At 31.8% G+C, this 22,164-nt stretch overlaps 2 protein-coding genes across 14 annotated transcripts in view; one reads left to right on the top strand and one right to left on the bottom strand.

Moving 5' to 3' along the window:
• LOC145285880 (WD repeat-containing protein 5) overlaps positions 1–9,769 on the bottom strand; it is a 134,304-nt gene extending 124,535 nt beyond the window's left edge. The window contains exon 1 of the mRNA XM_080134342.1: positions 9,375–9,769. The gene's annotated coding sequence lies outside the window, so the exon portion shown is untranslated. The remainder of the gene's footprint in view (positions 1–9,374) is intronic.
• An 88-nt stretch (positions 9,770–9,857) lies between these two features.
• The window catches only part of LOC145285878 (bromodomain-containing protein 2-like), a 96,083-nt gene continuing 83,776 nt past the window's right edge, over positions 9,858–22,164 (top strand). For 5 of the 13 annotated variants that reach the window (XM_080134335.1, XM_080134336.1, XM_080134331.1 and 2 more), the window contains exon 1: positions 10,639–11,088. In XM_080134335.1, coding sequence (XP_079990461.1) covers positions 10,958–11,088 — 131 coding nt within the window. In that variant the 5' untranslated portion in view covers positions 10,639–10,957. Of the gene's footprint in view, positions 10,527–10,635; positions 11,186–22,164 lie in introns of those variants that run through there. The other 8 variants (XM_080134340.1, XM_080134339.1, XM_080134337.1 and 5 more) reach the window with 4 other exon arrangements.

The following is a 22,164-nucleotide window of genomic DNA, read 5'->3' as shown; positions in this document are numbered from 1 at the left end:
AAACAGATAAAAGTCTGATGACTCCCAAATTTTTCAATTTTGAACCCTTAAGCAACCATATTTTTTTCGGATGAAAACCAATTTAAAAAGTTCTTGAAAGGTCAATGTTGAAACTCAATGGTCTTTGCTAAGCAACATGTTTTTTAATAAGGGAGGGACATTCCAAGCTAAATCATTCAGTACAAGATAGAAATTTCACCACCCACACCAGAATTTTTTTTATGCTTTTGACCCCTGTAAGATATACATAAGTTATGATGAACTGCCAAATTTCAAACCCAGCGATCAACGGAAACCCTGTTTTTGAGCCCAGCCAAAATAAGGCCAAGAGGCTGAAAAAGGACTGTCGTGATGCACATTGTTACAGAATTGTAAATTTTTTTAAAAGTATTTAATTTCTGGCCTAGAAACTTACACCTAGTAGGGTTTTTTTTTTTTGCCAGAGAAATCTGAAAATCAACTTTAGAAAGCCAGGGGAGTTCATTTTGCGGGATTCTTTTGCCCATTTATATGCAGAGACAACTTCCGCGGAAACACCTCAAAAGGGGATCAAGAAAAGACAACACTGGGGGGGGGGGTCAGAGTTGATATCTGTTTTAATATTTAGAAAGCCAAAAGATAGAACTGTCAGAATATATATATATATATATAGGTTCATACTCGGTATTTTATTTCTTCACATTGAAATTTAACGCCGAAAGTTGACAATTTAAAAAAAAAAAATCGTAGTTGAAAAACGCTCAATTTTCGTCTAATGTTGATAAATATAAGAAAGTTTTATGGCTGCCTGAATGTAATTTAGAGGTACATATGTGTTTATCTTATGATTTTATATTTCAGTGGTTAAATTCAGTTACTCTTAGACAAAATTTCAATTTTTTTCTTCATTTTTATGATTGAATTTGAACGCTCGATTGAAGTTGAATGAGCAAGTTATGTGAAACCTCGTCCGAAAGACACCAAGCAAGTCTACCTCATATCTGGAAAAATGTTGTCTTTATTTATTGTTCTTAAGCATTTAATTGGAAAATAGAATAAATTTCGGGGGGGGGCGGGGATTTTGATAATTTTACGATACTTTGAAGTCACGAAAATCAGTGGAAATTTATGATTTTTTTCTAGACATCGTATTACATATGCACAAGTGTACGTTCCTCATAAAAACTGATGAAAGTGTCAAAAAAAAAAAAAAATCATTTTAAGTTCTTCTTTGTCTATTTTCAGGCCTGTCAACTTATTTACTTACATAAATAATAAACCACCTTCTTCTGAGAAATTTGGTCAAATTTTCAACAATTCTGTTCAAAACCAGGCAATAATTGCAGATTTTTTTAAATCTGAAGTATGTTGATTTTTTCGTACAATTCATAAAATATCTAGAGTTTCATATATGTACTATCAATAAAAGTGCCTGTACGAAAAAAGTCTGGGAACTTATTAAAGGCACCTCGTAGGTATATGATGATTGCAACGTCTTGTCAGACGAGCGCCACTTCCTTAGACACTGAAAGTCCATGAGCCCGAAAATTACTTATTTAGTCCTGCCGGCAAATTCACACGCTCAAGCAGGCATGACACTGAAGACAGTCATTGGCACGCACGCACGCACGCACACACGCACGCACACACACGTGAAAAATGAAAAACAGAAAAGTGTTAAGTGTCTTAAAATAAAGACCATTACGCCTAATAATTTTTGTTCTCTTTAGATTATGATTTAAGATGGCAAGTTCACTGAAAAAGGTTAGAAGCAATGTTGACACATGTTTTGGAAAAAGTCTGAAAGATGAACGTCACCAGAAAACTGCTGTAGAACTGAAATAATTTGCAGAACTGTCTGAAGATGAACAAACGCTTTATCATTGGAGAGTTGATTTGGAACAGTATATGCATGTACCACGAGAGAAAGTATAGCAATGGTTTGTTCAAGAAAGGAAGTAAGTGCATCGACCTGGTCAACTCCATACTAAGAAGAAGAAGAAGAAGAAGAAGCCTGATCGGACACACAACATATCACTCGCTATGGCTGCAGGGATAAGGTCCATGGAATTCAGGAGGAGACAGTGTCAGGTACTCGAAGCTGTCATCACTGATCCAGCATCAACTACTTCAATTAGGGGTAAACAGTGTTGACAAGAGCTACATGATCAAAAACCATACTTTCTCGACAATGCCTACATCAGGGGAGATGGAGAAGTTCCTTCAACCAAACAACTATACAACGTATGCCTGTTTGATGGGTACTGGTGGATAGACCTTATTGATCAAGTGAATTTGGAAGATAAAGACGTCACATGCAAATTCATGCATCCCCATGGTCCAACACAGAACAATAACTTTCACTAGCCACTAGAGAGGATAATGCATGGGTGTCGTTTGAAAAATTCATTATGAAAATTGACCTATCGAATTGTACAACAAATAGTGGACGATTTAAGATCAACAAAAACCAGTTTACCCATATAAACAATTTATTTAGAAATATGTAACATTTTATTTTTTTGTTCATTATTCTTCTACAAGATTTTTCCAGATATGGACTAGATGTGTTAGTCCCCCAATTTATTGAGGGGGACTTATATTTTGAGGCATGTCAAACCTGGACTTAGTTATTTTTCAAAAAAAAAAAAAAAAAAAAAAAAAAAAGTGTGCACTCATGAAGGGGGACTACGCATGCGCAGCTTGTTTGGTATCTTTTGGACGAGGTTTCGCATAACTTCAATCGGGTGTTCAAATTCAGTCATAAAAATGAAGAAGAATCATTGAAATTTTGTCAAGAGTAATAGAATTTAATCACCAAAATATAAAATCATAAGATAAACACATACCTCTAAATTCCACCGAGGCAGCAATAAAACTTTCTTATATTTATCAACATTAGACGAAAATTGAGCGTTTTCAACTACAATTTTTTTTAAATTGTCAACTTTCGGTATTAAATTTCAATGTGAAAGAATAAAATACTGGGTATGAACCTATATATATATTCTGAAAGTTCTTTCTAAATATTAAAACATATCACCTCTGACCCCTAAAGTTGCCCTTTCTGGACCCCCAAAGTTATGCCCTTTTGGGGGGTTCCGCGGAAGCTGTGTCTGAATATAAATGGGCAAAAAAGTCCCAGAACATGAACTCCCCTGGCTTTCTAAAGTTGATTTTCAGATTCCTCTGTCAAAAAAAGGTGCAATTTTCTAGGCCAGAAACTAAATACTTTTCAAAAAAAAAAAATGTACAATTTTATAACGATCACGGCATGTCATGACAGTCCTTTTTCAGCCTCCTAGCCTTATTTTGGCGGGGCTCCAAAACAGGGTTCGCATTGACTGCTGGATCTGAAATTTGGCGGTTCATCATAACTTATGTATATCTTACAGAGGTGAAAAGGATAAAAAAAATTCTGGTGGGGATGGTGAAGTGGTGTGGATGATTTGGCATGGAATGTCCCGGGAGTTACCACTTATCGAGACCTGAAGGCCACTCGAGGATAAGGGTGAAATGCAAGATGGTAGTGTAGTAATTGTTAATAGTGTAAGTCGAGTAGAGTTTGATTATTTAAAGGGATTGTTCAACAAGAACTTGCTTACATTAGACTTGAAGGCTACCATACTGTAATCAACCAGGAAGCAGACCAGTGGAATAGTGTTCTATAGGTGGGCAATTCTAGGAAAGAAGCTTTGTTTATGAAATCTGTTTAGATTTAGCCACAGTGAGAGAAGCTGTCTTTGTGTGACTTTGTGAAAAACTTTACATAGAAGATATTTCTAAGCCTTCTGCAAAGGAGGTAGCCTCCCACTATCAGGTTAGAAAACTTCTCACACGGACATGTATTCTATATCTCTACAAAGTCACCATTTGTCAATGCATAGTGCATTGTTGCATCAAGCACTAGCCTCTCCTTCTTGGACAGAATACAGAACGCTTTACTAACCTAACCATGCCCCTCACTGGATGCCAAGCTCCAATCCCTGTTGCATCCTTGTGCTTGTTCTACAAGTACTTCTATGAAAATGGAAAGATGGTGGGATCCCTCTACCGCTCCAGAAGATATCTCACTACTGATGCAATTCTCTATCTATATAAAAGCCAAGTACGTCCAAGGATGGAATACTGTTGCCATATCTGGGCAGGAGCTGCCAAAAACAGCCTATCATGCCTTGACAGAGTACAAAATAGACTTCGTGGCTTAGTGGGGGATGCCCTTTTCTCTACCCTGCAACCCCTCTCTCACAGAAGAGACGTTGCGAGCCTATCCTTGTTTTATCGTTATTTTCATGGCAGGTGCTCGTCTGAACTCCAATCCCTGGTCCCCCCTCGCCAATCTTTCACGAAAAACACCCGTCTAGCTGAATCCACTATGAAAAATTTCCCCCACTCTATATCTGTGCCTAAATCAAAATGCGGATTCCATGAACAAAGCTTCTTTCTTAGAACTGCACGCCTGTGGAACTCTGTTCCGTCTGCCTGCTTCCCTCCGGACTACAACTTGGATGTCTTCAAGTCTAATGTTAACAAATTCCTAATGAACCGCCCCCTTAAGTAAACACTCCATCAAATCTCCACACTAACGTAATGTACTTGCAATAACCCTTATCCCTGAGTGGCTTCCGGGCCTTGATAAGTGGTGATCACTGTGTAAAAAAAAAAAAAGAAAAAAATGTAAGGTGCTTCACTGAACTTACTGCATTCATACACCCTCAAAGTAAATACTTTTGACCCAGACAATTAGCAGTAAAATTACACCTCTTTTCTGTAGCAGTCACTAGATAACTTTCTATCCTCTGCTGTTTAACTGACTATACTAACATGCATAGATTTGGATGTAAACAGACATCATTGCCCAACTCCCTACTCGGATTGCACACCTTCTATAAATCTGGCCTCATCACAGTAGACACTAATGATTCAATGGCAATAAGCCTTGCTTGGAGTGTACAAAAGTGTTAAAAAAAAAAAAAAAAAAAAAAAAAAAGGCTCACAGGTTGTTTGTGCACGTGTGATTATATAATTATTTACAATAATTATTAAATACCTATAGACACTAGCGTTTTATCCTTTCGGGAATCATCAGTGTAGGGTGTCATGATTAACACCAGTTGATAGATTCGAACCCGGCAACATGAGCCATCTCGGACTTCATAAGCAGGACCTAATCCATTCAGGCACTGTTAACCACGACAAATACTGTTGAAATTTAAGCATTCATTTTTAAATGTTTCTAATATCTGTCAGAGTGATCTAATCATTATATGATGATCTGCGCACGCGAGCTAAATCAATCGACTTTTAATTCAACTGAAAGTGCTCAACGATAAGAAACGAGTTTCTTAAAGGAGCTGACATAATTATTTACTATAATAATTATTAAATACCTACAGACACTAGTGTTTCATCCTTTCGGGAATCATCAGTGTAGAATGTTATGATTAACACGAGTAGAGAGATTCAAACCCTGCAACGAAGCCATCTCCGACTCCATTCTCTCTCATATATATATATATATATATATATAAGAGAGAAAATCATTAAAGCAGGTTTGATGGAATATGACAGTTTTCATGGTTATATTCATGTATTTATATTGTTTAGTTATGTTATTTGTTCATTTATTTACTTTGTATAATTATTTATCTGTAATACTCTGAAGCATAAACAATCCGACCAAAACAATGAAAATTACTTGCCACGTCAAGAAAATAAACAAGAAAAATGTTGTATTCAATCAAATCTGCTTATATATATATATATATATTACTGTCCACAAACGACCTTTGAACCCGTGAGTGATAGGGTCATCTATATGTTATTCTAATTGATATCATTCTTTTGTTAGTTTAGCATTTATGCCATCAAAAATAATTTCTTTTTGAGGCCTTCAACCCGTCTTATTTTTTTATTTTTTTTTATTTCTTTATTTTTTAATTTTCTCATCAGTTTGTTTAAGATGGCGATGGGGCATCCTACCGGATGCCAAACATTCACCCGCTAACTCAAACAAACTGATGAGAAAATTTAAAAAAAAAAAAAAAAACAAAAACAAAATAAGACAGGTTGAAGGCCTCAAAAAAAAATTATTGTTGGAATATCTAAGATGGCGATGGGGCATCCTACCGGTTGCCAAACATTCACCCGCTAACTCAGATAGTCCAACCGAGAGATCTTTTTAAGACTCTGCTTGTCCCCTTATGTGCAATTGTCCGAATTTCTCTTGCACTCAGTTCACAAGGTAAATTTGCCAGATCGTTTTGGAAATTCTTTTTCATGAGTCCAGTTGCTCCTATAATAACTGGAATGATAAAGATCTTTTCATGTCATGCATACGACCTTGGTATTTCGTTATCTTTTCCCTCTCAGCTCTGTTTAGTCCAGTATCATTGGAGACACTGACTTCCACTAAGGTAGTTTCTTTCTCTTTCAATGTCAGGTTTATAGCTCCGTTTTCCAGCTAAATAGCTGTAGGAATTGCATCGTCATGGTGGATGGTGTACGACTTATTTCCAACTGTTTTTGCTGGTAAACATGTTCCCAGGACTTACTGCTGCATTCGATATTCAGCTTTTTGCAGATCGTCCAGTGGAAATATTTACACACGCCATTGTATCGCATTGCATAGTAGACCCCCCCCCCCCCCAGCAGAACCTTAGATGCCAGGTGGCTCACACTTCCTACTCCTGTGGAGCAGAACCTGCACTTGTTATCATTGCTGAGACCACTCATTTTCTTAAAAGCATTGTTCATCAAGCCTTGATCTTGAGCAGCTATTATAATTCTCTCCAGATCGTAGTGGAGCGAACCTGTTTTCAGCCAGTCTTTTAATGTAGTATCGTAAATGATTTGCCAGGTGTCTTCCAATTTTTTTTTTTTACCACTTGCCCCAGCGTAGTATAAACACCCACATGTTAAGAGTGGCTTTCGGAATAAAAACCCTCAATCTCGAAAGCCGTTCTTAACATGGGGAGGTTGGGGTGTTTATAATACGCTGGGGCACGTTGTAAAAATTTACCATTTTTTTTAATGGATTGGATGACATGACATCACCTAGTGCGCACCGCGACAAAGAAACACGATGCACATGTTTTAGTAGTATATATGCGTAATTATTACTTTATTGTTTAGCTTTAATTACTTTGATAATTAAAAATATTTTAGAACTGTGTTCGAATAATTTTCTAATGGAATCTAAATGTTCCCTTTTTATTTTCAAACTAGGCAAATTAAATTACTTACAGCTAAACATATTGTAAATAACATTGACTTTAAAAGATCGTAATACATTATTATAATACAATTACAACACCTTCCCACGAGAGTAAAATTAAAAACAAAGTCCGTTTTTAATATGGGAAACATCAAGCTCCCCAAAAGGGGACACTCTGGATGGGTACAAAAATGCCGCAGTCTAGAAGGATTTCTCCTTGAGTGACCAAACGCGGAAAATCTGAAAGAGTTTCAGATTAGATACTACACTTTGCCCATAGCTAAAAATCCAATGCGTTTGAAATTGTATTCGCTTACAGTAAACAATAATTTAATGCAAAAAATTATTTAGGCAAACAACCAATTCAGCCTAGTCATTAATTTTATCTTAGTCTAGTTTCACTTTCTGGAAGCATTCGTTCAAACCATTAAGCTTATACACACATACACATATATATATATATAATCCAATTGGTACGTGCCTTCCATAAACCGGCGAATATTCAACACAGTTTCAAACACTAAACAATGGATTCTCAATATCAACTTACCGATAAAACTGGCTAACAAAAATTAAAATAGATGTTAGCAAGCAATTAATAATAGAAAAGTTCTGTTTTTTTTAATTATGAGACAAATTAATTTTATATTTACAATGATATAAGAAATATATATATATATATATATATATATATATATACATACACACACACATATATATATAAAGCATAAACAATATTGTCAATATTAAACAATCAATAGTATAATACATTTTCTTATTCTTTTGTGCCAGTTGGCGAGTTTTAAATAATATTGTAGTAATGTTTATCATTGATCTTAACTGCTAATTAAATAAATTATCTTAAATGGCTATATATATATATATATATATATAACAAATTATATTATAGTTAATAGTACTTAAACAGATTTCAAATTCGAATTGAATTATTTTTTTAGTTAATATTTTTACTCATGAGTTATCTGCCCTTTATGACAAGTCGCGCCAAAGAAGACATTTTTTGGTAGATTAACTACAGTATAATTTTTTCTCCCCTCCCCTCCCAATCATTAATAAAATGTGTAATAATGCGTTCAGATTTTAATCTCAAAGAAATCTGATAGAAAAAGAAAAGTTATGCAAAGTGAAAAAAAAATATATATACGCCTTTAATTCTACTAAAACTTATGCTTTGTGGATGAGTCCTACATTATTTTAAGAGATTTTTTAAAGCCAAATAGTTTAAAGTGTGATACTCTTTCTTAAAGGCTAAAGTAATTTAAAGAAATAATTTAAATTTTCTCAAAATAAATTTGTAAATAAGAAAAGTTCAATAAACCCTATTTGGATACGTAGTTGTTATGACGTATATCAACAAAATGAATATAGAACAATTTGCATTTCCAAACAATCGAAATATAGGCTCCGAATTGTTTTTTTTTTTTAACCGTATAACATTGAATATCTAAACTGGACATAAACTACGTCCTATTTTATTTATTTTTTAACAAGTACAGAAAAAAGAAAGATTCTTTCATTCCCTACCTAAAAAAAAAAAAAAAAAAAGAAAAAAAAAAAAAAGAGTTTTGAAATGTCAAAGTTTATAAATTGTGGAATAAGTTCATGAATAAACAAATAAAAAATTTAAAAAGTAAACAATTTAAAGAAAAAATACAAAACCGGGCATTTTAGGTCAACTACTACTACTACACCGAGTAGTAGTTGTAGTAGTAATAAAAAAAATTACACAAAACATTTCTCCAGCTTGAACAAATTAAATGATTTTTTTTTTAGTTTTAAAATCAGAATTAAAAGAAACTTATTTTAACACGACCAGATGGTAGAATTGGAAGTAAAGGGAATGTTAAATTCGCTATTTATTAATTATTATTTTATTTATTTATTTTTTTTTTTGTTGTTATTATTATTAAATAATGCCAGAGGGTTCTTTTTATAAAATTATACGGATACCAGATAGTTTGGAGAGAAATTATTTTTTTAATGAAATGAACCACGCGGTTATGATGAGCACATGTAAAAAGGGGAAAGCGGGAGGAAAGGTGCATACTGCATCGGTAGTAGACATAGTATTTAACTAACCCAGTCATTAATGATTTGATGGGATCACATCTGACCAACACGCCACACACACACAAAATAAATTCCAATTTATACTTGCCTTAAAAAAAAAAAAAAAAGATGCAAAAAGGAAGAAAATTTCACTAATCACGAAGTGTAGAGTTTTTTGTATTTTTTTTTTTTTTTTTAAATTGCAATTTTTTTGTTTAGAATGTCCTAGCTGATGTTAAATTAATAAAATATTTAAATGAATTTCGTCTTATAAAGGCGTTTTGATTTTTTTTTTTTGTTTGTTTGTTTGTTCAACTCGACACAGGGAAAACTGATATTGCTGTACTCCTTGGTACAGCAAGAGAAAACCCTGTGTGAGGAATATTTTAGAAATACGCCCGAGTAGTCGAGGAGTATAGACGTATATATGTGTGCGTATGTGTGGATACTTAAATGGAAAAAAAAACTAAGGGAAGCAACTTTAAGCAAGCGAGGAGAAACTCTAGAATTGAGGGGGATTGGTAAAAACAGTAATGTCAGAAAGGGAGAGACGTTTGTCTCACACTTTACTCTCGTTTTTCCTGGTTTCTTTCTTTCTTTTTTGTCTCGGCGTCACAGTAAAATGCGAAACAGAGGAAGGGGGAGGAAGGGTCGCCGGAGCGACGCGCATGTGCAGAGATTCAAACTAATGCTGTATTTCCCCTCCTACTTTTGAAAAGAGAGATCACCACAACATAACAATTTTCTATATCTTTAACTTTACCTATTTACCCGCCAGTTTTAATCTTTATAATTTTAATTTTTAACCTAAGAATCACCTTTAAAGAAGACAGTTTCACAAGCTAAATGTGTAAACAGCGCATAATCCCTTAACACTTTTTGTTTTCCTTATTTTTATTTTTATTGTCACCACTTTTTTTATTGTTTAACTACAACAGCACAATGTAAGAAATCTTTGCATACATAAAAAAGCAATAACACGGAAACAATAACAGAACTTTTTTTTTTTAATTCTAAAAACAAAATTTTAAAAAAAATAACACGCACTGTTTGAGTAAAAAAAAAAGGAAAGAAAATGTGTACTTTTGAAACTGAAAGGAAATGTTTAGAGAACCATTGTATTTATTGCCATTCTCAGGGAACCCAACTTGGGAGATGAAGTATGTAAAAAAGTGAGAGAGAGATATGGGATATTAAAAGGGCAGAAAGAAAAAGTTGCCGGATGATAGCAGAAAGTTATTGGAGGATGATGATGATGCAGGTAAGTTGTCAGCGTGCATGTTTATGTATTGTATATGACGAATACGTAGTTCGAATTTACTTATTCGGCCAGAAAAGGATTAGGGTCAGGTGACCAACGTCGACCAATCAACGCTCGTTATTCGAGTACTCGTTGGAGAATGGTTGATACCAGCAGCTCTCGCCTCTCTTACTCATTCAACTACCGTCTTGCTTCTCATGGTCTAGTTAGAACTTACATCAGCCGGGCTACCGGCTAAACATATCGTTATTGTCTCGCATTTATGTACACATTTACTCTGTTAAGGCGTCTGACACCGTTTCACAGTAAAAACAAGACATTTGGACCAATTTATTTGGTGTTTTGATTGATTTCGAACGGCTTTGTAATCATGTGATATCGATTGACCAATCAAATTTTTTGATTTTCAAGCGAGCATATATAAGGCTGAAATGCGAGAGAACTGGAGTAATGCTGGCAAGGAAGCTCGCGCTGGTCTTGGAAATCCGGCGTGGAAAATGGATACAAAGACCCATCCAGCTCTGCAAGGATATCAAACGAATGCTCCAAAGATGTCTAAAGGGTACTAAAATTCTATTTTTGTTCTTAGCAACTTAAAAAGGCTTTATTTTAGCCATCCGATGAGTCGGAAGCTTCGTTGTAAAAGTCGGCCATTGTTCGTAAGTAGGCTGCCGTTTCGACTCTCTTTCCTTGGTATATTTTTCCAACGTCAATCTTAGTTCTAAACTTTTTATATAGTCAGTCTTTTTTGTAAAGATGTCTAGATCATTTTTATATATGTTATGTTTGTGGAATTGTCGTTTTTGGATGAGATTTCGTGTAGTAAAGTCCATTCGATATATACGGCCGAGAAAATAAAAATGTCGTTTTAACCGATTCAGCAAATGTCGTTATTTCTTCGCTATTTTTCTTCCCTTTTAACGGAGTCAAATGGATTTTCGTTTTTGCAAACTAATTTTCACATTCTCGAAGTGTTTGTTTATGAATTATATTTATGTACAAATAAAACAAAAAAAAAATTGGTAAAATATTTTTTTAAGATTTTTAATTTTAAGTAAATATCGTTTTTTATTTATATTAAAAAAAAAAAAATGAAGTTTTAATAAATTTCGTGTATTTTTTTATTGCGATCTCTAATTTGAAATTCGACATACTGCAGTCATTTTCCCTCCTTTATATAGACTTCCATGGTCAGAAAATGAGGGATCAGTACACAATAAAATTACCCTTAAAACCGATCCCTGACTTTCTGACCACGTACATATTTACAAACCATTTTGAAGGTTGCTCGGTAAATAAGTTGTCTACATTTTTTTCAAATGAGAGAAACTAGATTTATCTATATTTATTCTGCATTTAGTTTTTTTTTTCTTTTTTAAATTTTATACGAAGTTTAATAAAGATTTTAAACAGCTACAATAAAGCGATCTTTATAGTAGGTATATTATTGTAGTAGTTCCACCATAAGATAATGCCTCCATTTCCTTCTAGACGTCTCGTAGGTCGTTGCCTGTATTTTTTTTACGTTTTAAAATTAAAATTCTGTTTACTCCCACTAAGTTAAGATTTCGTTAACTGTTTATTTTGATAATATTAGCAATATAAGTATGTTTTTTTTTTTGTTGTTGTCTTGTATACAATTTTAAAATGTTGTTGCTTTTTGGAGTGGTAGTAGTGGTGGTAATTGTTTTGTGTGTGTGTGTGTGTGTGAGCGCGCTTCTTCTCTCTGTTTTAACCGTTGATGGAGGAAGGAGTCAACTATGTCTACCTCGCCCATCTCTTTATAATCACCCACATTTCTGCCTGCCTTTTCCCTCGGTTTCAGTCATGTCGTCTTACCCCCTGCTTTTTTTTCCTTCTCTTCTGTTCAGTTAGTGAAATTTTTATTTTTATTTTTTAAATATCCAACCGCCTTTTTCCTTCCCCCCCCCCCAGTGCTTGATTTCTCTTTTCCCGATACTCCTGTTTTAGAATCTTAAAAAAGAAAACTGCGTTTTCTCTTGCATTTAATAAACTTGAATTTTTCCTTTGATTTACAGAAAAACAATTCAATCTAAAAAAATTGACATCGTACTTTTTGAAATAAGGGCGGCTACCTTAAAGTCAGGAAAAAAAATCAAACGAATCGAATTAAATTTTCAGTTAAAACACTTTAAAATTTAAGCATGCTCTTTTTTAATGACACTTTATTAATCGGTAAGTTAATAAAATATCTCCTTAAGTAACATATAAAAATAAAGTACACGAATGGTGACATGAACATCAAAACAAATCTATTTCTAACTTTAAAATATTTAACTAAGCTAAAACCAAGTACTTGAAAAAATTTACAGGTTCTATAATCAAGCATGCTCTTGTTTATTAAACACCATTATTTGATTAATTAAAATATATCCTTAATAACAACGAAAGTAATTTTTAATTCCACAAAAATAAACATTACACTAATTTGTAATGGTGAAATGAACACTTTAAATAAAGTAAATTAAAAATTACTGTAAATTTACAAATTTAATATCCAAGCATGTTTTCTTTTACATAAAATATTCTGTTTATTTAGAGCTTAGTAACAAGGAAACAAATTTTTCTTTAAAAAAAGATTAAATCGATACTTTTTTTTTAATTAAGTAAATACGGGGATAAACCAAGTCTTTTCTAATTTTGAAATATTAAGTTAGCTCTAACTTATACTTAATTTACAAAGCATACATTTTTATTTATTTCTTTGTTTATTAATCGTTTTTTTTTTTTTTTCTATAATGTTTACTCTCCTTGGTAACAATGTTTTTTTTTTTTTGTTTTTTTAACAAAAAATTTAAAAAATCTGCTTAAGTTATGACGCACTGTGAACGGGCGGCTAAAAGCTGCGGCTACAACAGGAAGTATGGAGACTTCGTTGTGAGAGCTTTGTCACCATTACTGCTGCTAGCTTTGTAGCTCTTTTTATTTCGATTTCTTTCTGCTTCCCTAAATTGATCATTTTAATCAGACCACATAGCATCAGCTGTCTTTATTTTTATAAATTATGTTTAGATAACAACGAAAAATCTTTTTTGTGTGTGTGTGTTTTCATATTTTCATGAATCTCTTGTCCGATATGTATGTTAAAAGAATAATTTTCGCATAACATTGTACCCAAGTCATTATTGTTTATTGATGTCTAATTTACATAACGTGTAATTAAAAAAAAAAAAATCTCGTATTTTAATTCGTTTTGGCTAAACCGTTTTTTTTTTTTTTTTTTTATGCACGTGGTAATGTCAAAGTTCTTCACTTTACCCCTTACTCGACAAGGAACGCCATTATCTGTCATTTTTGTATCGTGCACTGCCATTTCCTATTTTTACCTCGGCACTGTTAAACAGATTTTCGCTTATAATAATTATACAAATCTAAGTCTCTTAATTAATGAACAAAGCTGAAGCTAAAATAAAACGTCTATTATAACAACAGGTATTTTTAAGTAACTTTTTTTTTTTTGTCATGAATTTTCTTCACATCCTCGTGGATCCTAGGGTTTGTTTTATTTTATAAAATATTAAAATTCAGTGCTAATTAAAATTTTCATAGTTAATGTTGGTTAGTGTATAAATAACATTTCACACTCTGGAGTCAGCACGAAATTTCAAATTGGACCCTTTATTTAAATAGACTACATTATTCTGATACTGCTAATCATACTCAGTAAAAAAAAAAATCTCGATATTATATGCAATATCATTTCTGCTGTAGTTATTGTTAATAAAAAGACGTTTATCACCAATTTTTGTTGTATGTGTTTGTTACAATGGAAACTCTAAAGAAGCAAAGGCAATGAACACGTTTCATCTGTTGCCTATCTTTTGTGTATAAATAAATAGGTCACCCCAGTCATCCATTTGTCTCCTCACTGCTTCGCGTTTCTTAGCGCGTTTTTTTTTTTTTTTTTTTTTTTTTCTGCGTCCATGTTATCCGCCTTTTTTGTACTTTTTTTATTTTATATTTTCAAATTATTGAATCGTAAATAGAAAAAAATTTAGAGTTTGATAATTATAACACAGCCTAGCCAAAATTACCTATGTTGATAAAAATATATAATCAGCCACTTCGTGTGGAGGCAGCCGAACGATTAAAGTTTTTTTTAAAAAAAAAAAGCACTTGTTAACGTTGCTCGAAAGCATGATAAATAGAACGGGGTAGAAATAACTTTTTCTATTTTATTTAATTGAATGTTACCTGTAAAAAATCACCGTTTAGTCTTAGATTAAACTGTTTTATCTTAATGCCACGTGTATAGCAACAATTAATCGTGTAGAAATATAATTGGCGGAAACGATAGTTTCAGTTAAACCTTTACTGCTAAGGTTGATTAAAAAGATATTTGTGTTCGTATATTTAGATATTTTTTAAGATCGTTTAAAAACCGATCGATGATGCTTGTTAATATACAAACTTCAGGGTTTTTTTTTTTTTTGTTTTTTAATGCTTGATTTTTTTTTTTTCTGGAGTAAATAAAAATTTAGAGGTATACTTGCAGAAAAATTTAATAAATAAAATGAATCGATTTCTATGTTTATTTGATCGGTTGAATCTATACTTACACGTTTGTCATTAACTTGTTGAGCTTTATTTACAACCTTCAAGACACGAATTTAATTTTTATGGGATTTTCATTGCTTAAAGTATTTTTCTTTATTTTTAATATACTGTTTTAGAAAAGAAAAAGAATTACATGATATTATTTACTTGTGTCCCCACGAGGTCGATTATTTTGAATTGAGAATAAGAATTGCATAAGGCTAGATTACCCCCCCCCCTCCCGGACAGAACTTTGAGCTGGCTGAGAAATATCTTGTTTTGTTAAATAAATTTTTATTTATAATCATTATGTTTAAGAAAAGTTTTGTCACAGTTATGTATTATGTAGTTAATAATTTCTCCCCCTCGCTTTGCAACTTGTATATTATGTGTTTTGAATTTTATTTTTACTTCCGCCTTCGAACAATGTTGGGTCGGATAAAAGTTTAAGATCTAAAATCATTAAAAAAGAAAAATTATTTAACATTATATAACTAATTTATATCCTCCAAAATTTTTTATTTATTTATTTTTTTTACTTCTGCAATTTACGGACTGTACTAAAATAATGTTATTTAGAAACTCGTTCTAATATAGAATGGGGAATTGTTAACTATTTTGAACTTTCACCTAACAATTTAATCAACAAGATACCATAAAAAAAATTCTATATAAAAATAGCACGGTACTTCTAGTTTATGGACTGTTATTTAGATAGGATTTGCAAGTTAAATTCATGTTTACGGTATCGTTTGTTTATTAAATTGTTTGATGAAAGTGCAGAATAGTTAACAATGCCCTTCCTCCCCGTGTTAAGGAAGGTAAATATGAAGAATTACTCCACCCTCGAAAATTCCTTTAAAATTACCACTCTTATAGGTTTTCGGGGTTGCTGAAAACGAAAATGTTTAAAATTACGGCAAACAAGTAGTTTTTAAGAAATGTTAGTTTTAAAAGTAGGGGATTATTTTTCTATAATAATTTAACGTAAAATGATCACCCACTTTGTGGCCACGGTTGTTTTTTTTTTCCTTTCTACCCTCGGAAAATCCTTTAAAATTATCTGTTTACATTTGGTGGGAGGGGCGGAGGGACCGCCTCCCACCAAATGTAAACAGAATTTTTGTAAAATATTAAAGCTCGGTTAATGTCGGCACGTTACTTATGTTAAAACGGTTAATTAAACTGCATAAGCACCTGTTAAAAGAACTATACAAGTTCTATAATTGAACGAAAACAAACCAGCAGCTAGTCCCCCCTCCAAAAAAAAAAAAATCATAAAGTGAATGCATTTCTTCATATCTTGGTAACTACTTGTTTCCAGGAATTTTAAACGTTAGTGATAATTTTAAAGGATTTTCCGAGAGTGGAAAGAAAGTTTCCCCCCCCCCCCCCATCGTTCACAAAATGGATGATCATTTAAACGTTTTCATTTTCAGCGACCCCGAAAACCTATAAGAGTGGTAATTTTAAAGGAATTTTCGAGGGTGGAGTAATTCTTCATATTTACCGGTTTCTAAATAACGTTACTGTCCCCCCCCCCCAAATTTCGTGATAAAATTATCTCGTAACTACCTAAAAATAATCGTACAAATTCAAGTCTACGAGGACTTCCTATTGAATATTCTAATTTTTAATTAATTTTTTTTATATATAAACTCCACTAAGACTCCATATATTTTTTGTTTTTAAACTTTGAAAAAGTCTATAAACTTCCATATTAGTTGTTAAAATGACGAGTAAAAAGACTTTGTTTACAAACGTACGTTCGTTGTCTTATTTTACCTGCCACGATTTTACTAATTACACGTGTTTTACTATGACTATTTTCTATCATTTAACTGCTAAAACATAAGATTATCACTTCCAAAATTGTTATGTACTTTTGTCGCTTTTTTTTTCTTTTTTTCTTTTTTTTTAGAACAGTGGCCTAATAATAAAAAAAGCCATCATAATGCTTACCTTTTAGTTTATAAACTTGCATTCCAGCTAATAATTTGTATCAATTGAAATCATGAAATATTTTCCTACAGTCACTGATGATTGTTTTATATAAGGTATAAAAAATATCCCATTTTGATATTCGAAAGTAATATCGAAACCCTTAAATTGATGGATAGGATGTAATTTCTCACGTGAACTAACAATTGCTAAAATCCTCGGAATCGCACATATTTTAATTTCGATCTATATAAATAGATCGGTTTTGAGGGTTTTAGTTAGTTTTTAAATGTATCAACTTTCCTTGTATATTTAAAAATCTTTTATTGTTTAAATGGCTTTTCTAAGAAAGTCCTGATGCTCAAAATCTGTGTACGGATGCTCCCCTCCTTTTTGTTGTTTCTCCTCTCCATCATTATGAGAAGTCGGTTCTGAAGAGGAATCGTGAGCCAATTTCCAGTTATTATTGATTATTTCATCACTGCGTTTTCAAAGACAAGTAGCAGCGCAAAACGAAGCAGAGATACCCAAGAAGTACCTTAGATTATTTCACAGCGGTGCACGGTGCAGACTGCAGATTCGTAGTTTTTACATCTTTCGAACTAAATCCCCATCTTTAAACATAAAGGTTAGATTTGCTAGGTATATGGAAGTTTATTTTTTTTTTAATGGGATAATACCTCGCTATTTTTACAAAATCGTATTGTAATTTATATGTGGTGGTGAGAGCTAATTCAATATAATTTGGATAATTCATTTAACTTTTTTCTCGCGTTCAATGAGAATAGAATTAATATTTTTACCATCAATCGAATATTTTATTTAAATAATAAAAAGAAATACAGAACAAAATATAACAAACAAATTACGAAATTAAATTCAGCAAAATATCGGTTTCTTCGTAATAAATTCGACCCAATCTTTTATAGTTAAAAAAGAAATTTTTAAACTATGAAAGAATAGACAGTCACTTAAGGTGACTTAAATATTAGAAAATTCGGCGTTATCAGAGCGAAATTTCGGAAATCGTAACACTGAATTTCATATGAAAACAATGGTATCTTACGTATTCCTCGTATTTTTAAGATGATTATATCCCAAAATTATGAAAATCGATAAGGTAAAAAAGTATTAAAGAAAATAGAATTGGAAGAAAACGGTCGTATTTGTTTATGTAAGACGCAGGAGAGTTCCAAAGAGAGGTAATTTTCCGTTTCGATTTATTTTATAAAAAGATTGCCGCAATTTTTCACCTACTAACACGATTAAATTTGTTCAGGTAATTTCGATTGCATAACTTGGAATCTAACATTGTAATTTATTAGAATTGACAAAAAATAAGTAAAAACCCTTTTTTTTTTCTGAAAACTTCATTTATCAACTACAAAATTTCGTTCCTAATAGTGTAAAAGCGCCGAAAATTGTAATGTCTTGAAAATTTTGGAAGCTATTTTATAAATTAAGATTAAAACATTATCTGAACAAAGTTACGAAAAACATTGCATTAATGCTTTAACGATCAAGCAACTATACATTTAACTTTCAAAACCGTATTAAAAAATAATGAAAACAAACATAGTATGATGCCCCGGGGTGGGGGGTTCAAAACGAAAGTAAGATTTCGGGCAACGTCGAGTAGTTATACCTAGTTTATAAAATTATGAAAATATGGTTTTAAAGTTTTTTTGTTTTTTTTTTTGTAATATATTTTTTGTAAATTTCAATTTTAAATCTTATCTAATTTAAAAAAAATGTTTTGCTGAAAAATGGTCTTTACCGTTTATATTTGTAGAAAAAGCAAGATGCTGGATCTTTATGCAATTGTGCGATTAAATAAATTTATCTTAATGCGATCAAACTTAATACGGATAGATGTTACAGTCACCGATTGCAATAGGACAATTTTCTTAAGGCAATCTAATCTTTTCATTTCGTATAAGATTTTGTGCTTTTTCTTATTACGTGGTAAGATTGCGTGAGTCGTCGCCATGTTTTCTCTTTCTCTCTGCGTGTGTGCATTGCGAACAACTTTAAAAAAACGCTAATTATTTCTGAAGTTTCGTTGTTTCATTAAAAAATAAGTGATCGTTAGCGTAACAATGTTATATAAATGCTAACAAAAACGATTTATTATCGATATTCCTCGATCGTTCTACAAATGGATTTGTTAATAAAAATTAATTTTATGAATAAGTATCTTTATTTTATTCTCTGTCCATTGTTAGCAAAAATAGATTTCCTCACGCGTTTATTTGTAAAATATTTCGTACTACTACATTTTATCGCCGAAAATGGAAACGGCATTTTTTTTTCTCGGGCACCTGTCGTTTAAATAAGAGAGAACTCCGTATTTTAAACTATTTGGGTATCAGATTCGTTGTCGGTGACCTCGAATACCTCTAAAAACCAAATTAGAGTGATCAGTGTTCTGTTGTAGCGTAAGGTAACATTTACCGCAACCTCTAAAATTCAAATTACACGCGTAAATTTTGAAAACATGATAACAACAAAAAAAAATACAATAAATAGCAGTAAACGTTTTCTTTCAACTATTAAAAAAGTTGAATGCAAAAGAAATGATGCTCATCTAAGTTCAAAATATCCATGCTTTAAAATGTAATTTTTTTTTTTTTTCACGTTTCTGCTCAATTTTCAAGTTTTCTTCACCTTGATTTTTAAATTTATTAATATATGAATCCAAAGCTTCATTTTCCTCTCATTGCCATTCATAAAAGGAATGTGATATTTCACTAATTTTGAAAGATGTCTTTTGAAAATTTAATCTTTACAGCTGCTTGTGGGATTTCGTGGTTGGCAAAAATTTAGTTTTCTTTCAATAACTTGTTTTTTTTATTAATAGTAAAAATCATCAGGACAATAAAAGCAACCTCATCAAGAAACAAGTTCGAAGTGTGTAGTTTCACTCTTATGTAAACGATTTCCTATATATAATATATATATATATATCCTTGGTATAAATACTTTTTCCAGAATAATTAGCTTTTTTTTATATATAAACCTTAGTTTAATAACTATATTGAAATGCTATTACAAAGTAGTTTATTGTAAAAGATTAGACATTTTCATCACTATAAAGCCTTTTCTAAAAGTAGTAATAATTTTTTGATTCTATATCTCTCCTTTTTCAAAGAATTTGAAACTTACAAAATGTAAAGGTTGAATGTTTTTGATTCTTCAATTACATTAGTTACCAATTAACTATAATTAATTATAATAAATATGAACAGATGTTGCTGTAGATATTAAGTTTGATTTATCTTTTAAAGATACTCGAATCAAATCTTAACTTTTTTTTATACATTTTACCTACTTTATTAACCAATAAGTATAGCCTTACCAGAAATATATATACCTTGTTTTTCCGATATGAAATTCTATTGTGCTTGTGTATGTATATATGTATTGGAGGTGGGGTGTGTAGATCTAATTTTGGAGAATGTTGTCATAGAATGAACACCGCGTTGTTACTTTCAGTTTTTTGCAATCATCAAACCATGTGATTCTCTTGTAAAAGTTACCATGTAGAAACCACATAATGTGATGAATGTCAGGCAAAAACTGCCATTCACCATGCAGTGTTCATCCCATGTATAATCTTCATACTTACATGTGTGTGTACTTTAAGCTTTATTTTTCCAAACAAAACTCTATCCCAGAATTATAGGATATTTTAGCATGTATTTTCCATTAAGAAAGAAGCCTTATGTAAACATGTTGGCTAACTCACATTAGTATTTTTTATATATATATATATATATATATATATATATATATATATATATATATATACATATATACTACATAAGTAAATAGACTTATTTATAACAAAGACTTCTTAGAGGCTATATTCGTTCTCTGGTGAATTGTCCACTCATTCGATTAATGGTAAAAAGTGGAATTTCCAGATTTGCATTGACTGATGCTGGCTAAATCAACATTTCTACAATATCCCCGCCTGAAACAATTTGTCATTTGCGTGTAATATATAAGCAGAAGGGAATAGATGTACGCATGACTTCTTGGGTCACAACCACTGTTCATTCTACTTTGATTTCATAACTGACATATCTGTCAAGATATTAAATAACTAAAAATATTTACTTATGACAAAGTAAGTCTTCAATTATAAGACCCAGTCGGTCACAAATACATCTATTCTCTTTCATATATTACATACAAATGACAAATGAACAGTTTCAGGTGGAGATATTGCTTATCAGTCTAAATGTTGATCTATTCAGCATTAATCAATGCTAATCTCAGTATTTCGCTTTTTATTATTAATCGAATAATCATCCAATTTAACAAGGAAGAAAAATTATGTATATGGCCACCTCCAGGGGTCTTTATTGATGATACAGAAGTCTATTTACTTCCATAGTATATGTATGTATATTGCTAGCAGCTGCGCGGTTGTAAATACACTTGATATATTTATGCAGATTTTATATTAGAGCCAATTCTCTATTGATTATTATATTGTAGCCAATATATAACGATGATTCCTAATCTTAAAAAAAAAAAAAAAATAACCTGGTTGCAATCAGCTAAAATCGAAATGCAAACAAGTAGTTCTCCAGCCTTATTTGCTACCTCCTGATCTATACGCGCATATAAAAAACTTGAGAAAAAAATCTTGTTAAAGATATAGATGTATATTTGTGCATGCATAGAAATAGCATGTTTAGTTGATTTATGATTGCCAAGTTCTAATTTTTTAATGTTGGCTTATTTCTACTAGCTAAAAAACAAATTAAATTTGTTCCACAGGTCCTAATCCTGTATACATAAAGTTTCAAGTCTATAGACCAAAAGTTCACACAATAGTTTGGCAAAGATCATTCTTCATACAGACATGGTCATTATTTGCATGATCTCTTTTCAGTTATAGGAGGCAATGGATAACTCTATGTGCTAGCACAGTTACAAAGTTTTCAATCTTTGAGTCCAGTGGCAAGGATCATTAGAAATTATGCTGACATAAGCAAGGAAAAACATATTTTAAAGTTTTTTTTTTTCTAAATTAGTTGCACAACCTAGACTTGAGTCCAGTCTCTATATAATCCCTAGTTATAGAAGTGGGAGTAAATGTATTTGTCTTTTTCAATAGTCGTGAAAG

Source organism: Euprymna scolopes, chromosome 10 (assembly GCF_053919585.1).
Source record: "Euprymna scolopes isolate OS-2025 chromosome 10, ASM5391958v1, whole genome shotgun sequence".
In the NCBI taxonomy this organism is placed as follows: domain Eukaryota; kingdom Metazoa; phylum Mollusca; class Cephalopoda; order Sepiida; family Sepiolidae; genus Euprymna; species Euprymna scolopes.
The sequence above is the reverse complement of the archived record's forward strand: the minus strand, read 5'-3'. Positions and strand labels throughout refer to the sequence as shown.